The sequence below is a fragment of the Erpetoichthys calabaricus genome, chromosome 10 (genome assembly GCF_900747795.2).
Source record: "Erpetoichthys calabaricus chromosome 10, fErpCal1.3, whole genome shotgun sequence".
In the NCBI taxonomy this organism is placed as follows: Eukaryota; Metazoa; Chordata; class Cladistia; order Polypteriformes; family Polypteridae; genus Erpetoichthys; species Erpetoichthys calabaricus.
The window spans coordinates 153,108,365-153,119,533 of NC_041403.2; the positions used below are offsets into that span (position 1 = coordinate 153,108,365).

Here is an 11,169-nt window from a genome sequence, read left to right on the forward strand (position 1 = left end):
GGTGGAGACCAAAAGGAACTGCCCGAGATGGATGGCTGCCACAGGTCCTGGCACACTTCTCGTTATTGATGATGGAACTGCTGACGGCAGTGGCACAATGAAAACATCTGATCTCCTCAAGTAAAGGCCTCCAAATTCACTGGATGGCGCTTCATCCTACAACAAGATAAAGATCTGCTGAGGCAACACAGGAGTTTATCAAAACTAAAAAATGGAAAATTCTTGAATGGCCAAGCCAGCCACCTGGTTTAAATCCAACTGAGCAGGCCTTCCATATACTGAAGAGAAAACATAAGGGGGCATGCCCCTGAAACAACCGAGAACTGAAGATGGCTGCACTACAGGCTTCATCATCAAAGAAGATCCTCAGCACCTGCTCATGTCTGCGAATCACAGACTTCAAGCAGTCGTTGCATGTGAGGGATATGCGACAAAGTCCTAAAATGATAACGGCTTTAATGGACCTGCCATTGCTGTGTCCAAACACTACGGTGCCCTGAAAAGGGGGTTGATCGTGTATAAAAAGCGTTGTGTGACAGAAATGTCCGCAAATCCCCTTAAATGAAAGTCTGCAATGTGCACTCTATTAATCACGATGTCTGAATTGTTTGATTTGTAAAATTATTGTGGAGCAAAGGGGGGGGAGTCAAGAAAAAACAATGTGACTTTGTCCCAAGCGTTATAGAAGGCACTGCATGTACAATTTACACAGGGGAAGGACCGAGGGAAGGTTAACGTTTTGAAATGATACGCTGCATTCTTCAAATTTTTAAAAGTTGAGTTTATGCAAATGAACATAGTTGTGAAAAATGATATTTTCCAAAAAAAAAAAAATCAATTGCAAAAGAAAATGTCCCAAAGATTTGCCAGCAGATTTTAAATCAGATTACACTTAAAGAATTTTTAGTAGTGTAGGTTTAAACAGTAGAAAATAAATTTCTCTGTTCGTAAGACAATGTAAACATTTGGGGTATAATGGATTGAAAAAATCATGCAAACGTATTAAACTTATATTTGCTTGCCTTTGGGTTGTGTTAAGTTCAGCATAATAACTCATTGCCATTATGAGTTTGGAGATATTCTAACAGCTCAATAGTGCCATCTACTGTAATTATGTGGAGCGATTTACAGGACAGTTTTCCGGCATGCAGGGAAAACTTGGGGGTTGGTGGCAGGACTGGCACTCTAGCCACTGTAAGAAAAAAAAATCTCCCACTGTTCCAATGTGGTGCTGATCTGTCACCCGCTGCACTCGGGTCCCAACCCGGGTGGTTTGTGGTGTGGTGGGTGCGACACCACTCTGTAATTAGCGTATGCTCTCAAACTCTCTCTTTCCAGAACACGTTCAAATATTCTTCAGCTATCCATACGTTTTCCTTTTTTCTTTGTGATGTGTTCTTTGTCCCAACACTCTGATAAGGGTCAGTTAGGTCAGGTTGGGGAGCATGCACTGGTACAGCACGTTGCTGCACCCACCCCATGACAAAACAGCTCAGGATCTTAGTTGGCAACCCCCACAGGCAGACATGTGGTCCAGTCCCACCTTCCAGAAATGACCCTCTATCTGCCGCAGCCAGGTGTTACGTGGGTGTCCCCTTGGCCTGGTCCAGCCACTTGAGTCCTCAGTAATGAAGGTCCTGCGAGCCTGATCACCTTCAGTAGTCGCCGTAACTGATGCTCCCTCACAATGCAGGTAATGTGCCTCATTTGGGACTCCATGAGCAACACAAAGTCAAACCAATGTACCCAAGGATTTTCCGGAGAGACCCAGTACCAAAGGAGTCGAGTCTTCGTCTCGGGTTGCTGGATAGCGTCTCGCAACCATCTAGCATAAATATGGTATGGCAGTATTTGTGTTTCAACCAATTTTCCCAAGCAATGAATACCAACTACTGGACTTCCTCAGTTAATTCCATAGCCACCTCTAGCCACGTGAGCTTTTCAGTATGTTCTGGGTCTACCCCATAGCAATTTCTCGGTGTCCGGTATTGGCACTGAAGTTGTCCCTTGTCCCCCACGTCTACTCCCACTGTTCCAAGATGAAATGATATTTGACAGTGCTGCTTCTTATAGAGTATGTGTTGTGTCACAGTTTGTGTGGCTCATGTGCTCAATTGTGATCAGAGCTGGATGAGTCAAAAACGACATCTCCTGTGTGCAAACCATTAAGATGTCACCTTTGAATCCAAAATGAACACCATCTTTTTATACTGTCCAAAAACAATCACAGATTAGAATGGTGTCAAAACACCCCCTCACTGGAGCGTGATCTTTACTTTGGATGTTAATGACATAAAACTCAAAGCTCAATGTCGAGGTTCAGTCAGGGAACCCATGTATTCCTCTTATATGGTGGTCTAACTGCCACTTGGGGCTAATTAGGGTCACAATGGCCCTAAAGATGGTAGAGAGGGAAAAGAAATCAAGAGAAGAGTCACTGAAGAAAATGGCGCATTATTTACTTGCACGTCCCCCAGCTATTGCTCAGTTGGCGTGAGTGCCCTGGGCGGGCAGGGTGTCAGCAAAGGTTCCCTATTGAACATGAGGAACATACAATTATTTTAAGCTATTTTTCCCAACTATAAATGGAACATGAAAGATTCTCACCCCATCACTCGTTCAGGTTTATGTGAAAGATTGCAAGCTGCAAAGTGTCAGGCATTCTGCTAGTAGTATTTGGTGCTACAAATGGAAGCCATTTCTCCAATCCATCCATCAATTAGTCATAAAGCACACTATTATAAAACACCTTGCATTTCATTGTAAAAAAGATAAAATGCAAGATCAGGTAATAAAAAAATGAATTACCAGAAAAATAAATATTGCCATGTTTTAATGGATAAACATTAACCGACAGTAGACAGGTTTCTGATTAATGGTATGAGATAACAGTACAGTAGAAGGCAGATGTGGACTTTGGCATAGAACACTCAATAAAAGATTCCATTTCATAACATAGCCAGTGTAACAAAAGGTGCTATATTGGCGCCTGACCCGACACAGACTCACACCGGAGGCACGTATAAAAGCCAAATAAACTTTCATTTTTCTTTAACTGTGTGTGGGGCACATCTTCCCCGTGTCCCACAGGCGCAACACAGTCCCAAAACAGACCACCACAACACAAACACTCTTCCTCTTTGCACCACCACTCCTCCTCCAAGCGTAGTCCTCATCCTCCCAACTCTGGCCCTTGAGTGGTGGTTGCTGGGCTCTTTTATAGACTGCCAAGTTCTGGCTGCACTTCCGGGTGTGGTGAATACGCTGCCCATACGGGCTCAGGAGTCCCAGCTGCAGCACCCCCTGGCAGTGCCTGCGGGACGCAACAGGGCTGCACCCAACTCCAATTCCCATGGAGTCCTGCGGGAAACCGAGGCACCACTCCAACCCACGGGGGCGGCCATCTAGCGTCCAGGGGAAGATATTGGACCGTCCAGGGCTGCTCCCCTTGAGTATACAGTGAAGGGGCGTCCTGGCCGGGTATGGGCCACGGCTGTCTGCCACACCAGTTAAAATACAAAAGAGACAAAGGAGATTTGTTTAAGCTTGATTTGAATGTGCCCATTAAAGACACTTTAATGAGGAAGAGAAAAGGTTCACGTGAGTTGGAGGCCACAAATCACATAGGATCACCTAGGGGGTGTTGCAGCACTCAAAATGCCAGACACAAGTACACAGACATAGTGCCGATTCAAATAAAAAATTTTAACTAACTAAACGTCTTCGACAAAGCTCTTCCATTTTCCTTCTCTACTCCCACTCTCCAGGCAAGCTTCGTCTACTTCCTCCCGACTCTCGCTCATCATATTGAAGTGGGGCTGCTTCTTTTATACAGAACCCAGGAGTACCATGAGAATGTCCCTCAAAAGCACTTCTGCATTGTGATGGATGACAGCCAGCATCATTACTTGGCTGGGACCCCTTCATAATGGAAGGACAGGGGGGAGGTGACTTATGAAGGGCACTATCTTCCCTGAAGTGCTACTTGGCAGCCCCCCTGGGTTGCAACATCACCTTGGATTCCCACAGTGCTGTATGGAACTTGCTATTTGTTGTCTCAGCTCTGTTAGGTTCCATAGATGCTGCCAGGGGGTCCTGCTTGAGCTGCAGAGCCCTACTTTGGACTTCCACCACACCTGGAGATGATTCTGGACCTCCCTAATCAGCCCCCTGGAATACTATTGGGTGTGGCTTAAAAAGGAGGCAGCTGCCTCACAGAGACAAGCCAGAGTCGGGAGGAAGTGGACGAAGCTTGCCGGAGGAGGAGTGGAGGCAAATAAAGAAAGAGAGATAGAGGGAGAGAGGGAGGAAGAGAAAGAAGAAGAAGAAGGCAAACACAATGTGCTGTGCTGCTGTGGGGAACGAGGGAGAAACACTTCCCCCACTTAATAAACATAGATAGATAGATAGATAGATAGATAGATAGATAGATAGATAGATAGATAGATAGATAGATAGATAGATAGATAGATAGATATGACAATAAGGAGACAGACAATAACTTTGTATAATGTTAATGTTTACCCCCACGGGTGGAATTGAAGAGCCGCATAGTGTGGTGGAGGAACGATCTTCTCAGTCTATCAGTGGAGCAGGATGGTGACAGCAGTCTGTCGCTGAAGCTGTTCCTCTGTCTGGAGATGATCCTGTTCAGTGGATGCAGTGGATTCTCCATGATTGACAGGAGTCTGCTCAGCTCCCTTCGCTCTGCCACAGATGTCAGACTATCCAGCTCCATGCCCACAATAGAGCCTGCCTTCCTCCCCAGTTTGTCCAGGCGTGAGGCATCCTTCTTCTTTATGCCGCCTCCCCAGCACACCACTGCATAGAAGAGGGCACTTGCCACAACCGTCTGATAGAACATCTGCAGCATCTTATTGCAGATGTTGAAGGACACCAGCCTTCTAAGGAAGTATAGTCGGCTCTGTCCTCTCTTGCACAGAGCATCAGTATTGGCAGTCCAGTCCAATTTATCATCCAGCTCCACTCCCAGGTATTTATAGGTCTGCACCCTCTGCACACAGTCACCTCTGATGATCACGGGGTTCATGAGGGGGTGGTCTTCCTATAATCCACCACCAGCTCCTTGGTTTTGCTGGTGTTCAGTTGTAGGTGGTTTGAGTTGCACCATTTAACAAAGTCCTTGATTAGGTCCCTATACTCCTCCTCCTGCCCACTCCTGATGCAGCCCACAATAGCAGTGTCGTCAGCAAACATTTGCATGTGGCAGGACTCCAAGTTGTATTGGAAGTCCGATGTATATAGGCTGAACAGGACCGGAGAAAGTACAGTCCCCTGTGGCGCTCCTGTGCTACTGACCACACTGTCAGACCTGCAGTTCCCGAGACGCACATACTGAGGTCTGTCTGTAAGATAGTCCACGATCCATGCCACCAGGTATGAATCTACTCCCATCTCTGTCAGCTTGTCCCTAAGGAGCAAAGGTTGGATGGTGTTGAAGGCACTAGAAAAGTCCAGAAACATAATTCTTACAACACCACATGTGTTGTGTACTGAACTTGTACCTGGTGCCTGTCTGTATCGGGTCTGGGCGGTTAGTGTGCCCCCTGCAAGTCACAGGGTACAGCTGAAGCCCCGCAAAGCAGGGACTATGAATCGCTACAGCACCCAGCAAGGCTGTTCTACAGGACTACAATTCCCAAGATGCCTTTTGGGTATCATAAACTAGGGACACTGCCACCCAGCATTCTGGAGAAGAAAATGTCCCAAATAAATTGTCTTCCCCAGTCCTTCCTGGGCCTGCTAATCAGATAGGGATCCCTGTTTAGTCCCTGCATGCCGCCCATTACACAAACACGCTCTGTGAGTTACGTAACTCGTCTTCTCAATAGTGAAGAGTGGATCTCTTCATGCCTGGCAGGTTGTATGTGTTAGTCACGGGTGTTTAAAATGAACAGTTTCAGGGATGGTATGATCCTTAGAGTTTGTGTGTGTCAGCACTCTGGTAGTTTGTTATTGTGATCTGTCGACATTTTATCCAAGAAGGGTACTGAAGACTAAACTGCAGTTAGCCAGGAAAGAGGTGGTGAAAGTGTCAACGAGTATGGCTGATGTTGTGAAATTGACAGAAAGGCATGCTGACTGCCACGAGATGTGAGGTGAAGACTGATTATAGGTGGAAGATGGGAAACATTTGGAGGAAGTTGTTTCATGTTGCTGCGAAATCAAGTTTACCGTTTTAGCAAATACATGCGGTGGAGGCTTTGATGTCCCTTTGACAATGAGGCAATCTTTCATTTATTCATAACAGGTACTGCACAATATAAAACAGAAAATTAATCCAAAGGTAAAATATCTCACACTATTTGCAGCAAGAGAGAAAATGCAGGCTCATATTTAAAAAATACTGTTATTTTTAACTAATTAATGATAATTATCTGCCCATCTCACCCACTTCTTTTTAAAGTAATGGTGAAGCAGGGCCCTATCCCAGTTGGGTGTGACTAAATTCCCATTACAGAATATTTTCATGCACTGATTCCCACTGGCTCACTAATTAGCCCGTTATTAATTTTAGCAAAGAAATTAGAGTATCCAGTGTAAAGAAAGCACGCGTGAACTGGCATCCCTGCCAGTCTATTATCTGGCCAGGAAAATCAGAAAGAAAGGAAGGATGTTCCCTGCCAGACAACTACTTACGCTGACATCTCAGCCTGGATAGGTTTGGATTCCTTACCTGGCCAAGAGGCCAGTGTAATGGTGCTCAGACCATTTACTACCCCGATACGCAAGAAGGCAGCATCCCTGAGTTAGGATTCCCACATGGACACCCTCAGGGCATGCTGGGAGCTGTAGCCCATGGGACAGCACTATTGGGTTCTGTGAGGGCCACCAGGGGAAGTTGCCAGGATTCATAAATCCTACTTTCAGGGACTTCTCTTTGTCCTGGAAGTGCTTCCAGCTGGCTATGCCCTCCCAGATCATAGATAAAAGAAGCTGCTCCATCTCATCCAGGCGAGTTGGAGTCAACTGGGCAGAGTGGAGAAGAAGAGGGCAAAAAGAAAGAGAGAAAGAAAAGAATTGTGTTGTGCTGGTGCCACTATTACATTGTATTATCGCATTATTGTATGGTATTATAATTAGAATTTATCTTGCATTTGAACCTGTGACTTGTGTCTATGTGGTTGTGTCTGGGGTTTTTTTGTGCTGCAACGCCCCCTACTGGTCACACCTGAGACATTGGAAGTCAGAACAAAGTCCTCGATGCTGTAAGTTCCTCAAGCTATTGCTTAGTCGGCGTGAGTGCCCTGGGCAGGCAGGATGTCAGTGAAGGTTCCCTTTTGAACATGAGGATCACACAATTATTTTTAAGCTGTTTTTTCCCACCTATAAATGGAACATGAAACATTCTCACCCCAGCACTCTTACTCCCTCACTCACTCAATCTCACTCTGTGGTGTAATTCTTAACACTATCCCACAAAACTGTCATGCTATAATTATCAATTAGTATTAATATTATAGTAAAGAAACAATAATTCTTTTTAACAACCATGACCATTAACAGTGGCATGCACAGATACCTTGAACTGTAAAAATTAATACCGTATTTACCCGTGTACCACACGCACATTAGAAAATCAGGTGTGCGTCATACACAAAGAAATTTTTTTCTGTAATGTTTACTTCTTCTGCTTGGGCTCTCTCACTCGCTCTCTCTCTTGTTCGCTCGTGCTCTCTCTCTCTCTCTTGCTCGTCCACGCACGCTCTCTCTCTCTCTCTCTCTCTCTCTCTCTCGCTCACTTGTGTACCCTCTCTGTCTCTCTTGCTCATTCGCTCACGCGCGCTCTCTCCCTCGCTCTTTCGTCATGCAACAAAGACAGAAGGGCATTTCGCGGAAAACATGCCCTAAACTATTCCTATACAATCACAATGCGCATCGTACATGGGGAAATTTTTTTTCGTGATTTTCTTTGTAAAAATTAGGGTGCACGTCTTACACGAGGGCGCGTGGTACATGAGTAAATACGGTAAGTCAGAACCATGACACCAACAGCAAATACTTGATTTAAAAGTAAGGGCGTTGTGGCTGTGCAGTCATATGTTGTCATTACAGGGCCTTGGCATCAAATGTTCACTATCTGCATAAAGTTTGAATGTTTTTCCTGTTTTAGAATAATCTGTGACTCTAAATTGATCTGATGTGAGTTAAAATAATTATTTTCATGAACATACCTTCCTGTGCATTGGCAATTAATTTAAGATTAGTTTTTATTTTGCACCTGATATGCCAATATGGAGTCCTATGGACAGACTAACAGGGGAGTGTGGAAGAGAGGTGAAGATGAGAGTGCAGGCAGGGTGGAGAGGGTGGAGAAGAGTGATTTGTGACAGAAGGATATCAGCAAGGCTGAAAGGGAAAGTCTATAAGACAGTAGTGAGACCAGCTATGTTATATGGGCTGGAGACGGTGGCACTGACCAGAAAAGCAGGAGACAGAGCTGGAGGTGGCAGAGTTAAAGATGTTAAGATTTGCATTGGGTGTGACGAGGATGGATAGGATTAGAAATGAGGACATTAGAGGGTCAGCTCAAGTTGGACGGTTGGGAGACAAAGTCAGAGAGGCGAGATTGCGTTGGTTTGGACATGTGCAGAGGAGAGATGCTGGGTGTATTGAGAGAAGGGTGCTAAGGATAGAGCTGCCAGGAAAGAGGAAAAGAGGAAGGCCTAAAAGAAGGTTTATGGATGTGGTGAGAGATGACATGAAGGTAATGGGTGTAACAGTGCAAGATGCAGAGGACGGGAAGAGATGGAAAAAGATGATCCACTGTGGTGGCCCCTAATGGGGGCAGCTGAAAGAAAAAGTAGAAGAAGATGCTAGTATGGTGCCCATGGCAGTACTTTAAACCACTTCAGTAAGGAGATAAAGGGATCGTTTAAAACCACTTGTAGCTCTTCACTGGCAGTGTTCACCAGTTTCCTGAATACCTTTAGTCCAACATCGAGGCAGTGGAGTAATTTAAGGCAGAAGCAGTCTCTATCAATCCACTCGTTTCCTGCACCTACTTAATCTAAGTCAGGGTAGTAGGGAGCTGAAACCACATCAAGCACAAGGCAGGACATAATCCTTGAAGGTGCATCGCTCCATCATGTAGAACGCCTGCATAAACAAACACATTTTTCTAATTTACTCAATCTCCCCAGACAAAGCTTGAATTGCCAGTTAACCTTGCATTCTTTTATTGCAGGAAGGAAAAGGAAATACATGAAGACAAAGACACAGTGTTGTAAACAAACGTCACTGTCAGAAACAGTTACACACTGCACAGTGTACTCCTTATATCACGTGACTGGACCTCTTATTCTGTGGACCGAAGAAGGTTTGACAGCTGTGGTGAAATTTTATATTTTCTGAGCCATTTGTCGACATTAGGCAAGATTTATGATGTTGTAATTATAACTACTTTTTAAAGAAACAATATGCAGGCCCTTATGATCAAGTTTGCATTTTTACTCTATGTTGGATTTTCATGTTAATTAAAAGTACTGTATACTTTTCATGTAGTAATACTAATGTAATGTTTATTTTTCAAGATTTTATGAAATGTACACAAGCGTCATAATATTGGCGTCACACAAAGAAGGACTTGCCTTTTTAAAATATTACTATTTAAATATTTGGGTGATGCCTTTATCCAAGGTGACTTATAACACGTGTGATAAAATTTGTTGCATTTCTTTAGGTTTTGCAATTGGAGCACAGGCTGGTCAAGTGACTTGCTCAGTAGTGGGATTTGAATCCACAACCTCAGTGTTTGAAGGCCAAAGCCTTAATCACTACGCCACACTGTTACCAGTGTACTGTAAAGATATTAGGGCAATATCACCTGCAGTGGCTAGCAGGCTCGATTACTGGCCACCACTACATTTACGTTGGTACTCTTATGTATAGAAAATTTTTACCCAGTTATGGGGTGATGAGTTTCACACTTAAATTTTGAATTACTCTTCTTGTTGCTTCAATTTTATATTCTGTTCTGCACCTCCTTTGATAATTCTCACATATGATTTTTGATTTTAATACAGACTGTGGCTTGATATTTATTAGGAACAGCAGCACAGCTCATGATTATTATTATCCTTACAAATACATTCTGGCACCTAGATATACTGTATATGCAATATTTTCAGCAGAAGAGTAGGAGAATATGGTGCTTGCCAAAGGCAATGCTGCAAATGAAATATCCTGAAGGATATTGTACGGTATATGTAAAGGAACAGGTCAGCAACGACTTTTTAACAATGAATTATCTTCCTTATAACTATAGTGAACGATGACAGAGTTTGATGAACCAGAGGAGCGCTCTGTGAGATTTGCAGATTAGCTGCTCTGTGCTGTAGTGTGTGTTCATAATTGTTGTGTGTCATGCAAACTGAAAACAGCAGAGGGCATCCTTACCGGTTCCTTGATATGATGTATTTTATATGCATTTCTTATAAAAATATTCAAGGTTTTCAAATGTTGCTTATTTACAAGTCACATATTATACCCAATGTGTACTTTTATTACATACTCATGCCCAAAGAAAACAGTTTTAAAAAGAATATTTTTTAATAATAATAATAATAATACATTTAATTTAAATAGCACCTTTTTCATGCTCAAGGTGCATATACCTTTCAGCTGAAATCTTAAAGTAAAAAATGGAAGTGTGCTCCTGATATAGTATTCACACACTTGTGGTCAGATGAATGTTATTTCACTAACAAGAACAGAACTGCCTTCCTATTGGCCTCTTTCTGTCTTCTTCATCTTCTTCTTCTTTCGGCTGCTCCCGTGAAGGGTTGCCACAGCGGATCATCTTCTTCCATGTCTTTCTGTCCTTGTCATCTTGCTCTGTTACACCCATCAGCTGCATGTCATCTCTCACCACATCCATAAACCTTCTCTTAGGCCTTCCTCTTTTCCTCTTCCCTGGCAGCTCTATCCTTAGCATCCTTCTCCCAATATACCCAGCATCTCTCCTCTGCACATGTCCAAACCAAGGCATTCTCACCTCTCTGACTTTGTCTCCCAACCGTCCAACTTGAGCTGACCCTCTAATGTCCTCATTTCTAATCCTGTTCATACTCATCACACCCAAAGCAAATCTTAGCATCTTTAACTCTGCCACCTCCAGCTCTGTCTCCTTTTTTTGGTCTCCAACCC

At 43.8% G+C, this 11,169-nt stretch overlaps 1 protein-coding gene across 1 annotated transcript in view; it reads left to right on the forward strand.

Annotated features, from left to right (window-relative positions):
- The window catches only part of LOC114659570 (sodium-dependent lysophosphatidylcholine symporter 1-like), a 95,509-nt gene extending 85,989 nt beyond the window's left edge, over positions 1-9,520 (forward strand). The window contains exon 14 of the mRNA XM_051932575.1: positions 9,209-9,520. Within this exon, the coding sequence (XP_051788535.1) occupies positions 9,209-9,251 (43 nt within the window). The 3' untranslated portion in view covers positions 9,252-9,520. The remainder of the gene's footprint in view (positions 1-9,208) is intronic.
- Positions 9,521-11,169: the final 1,649 nt, after the last annotated feature.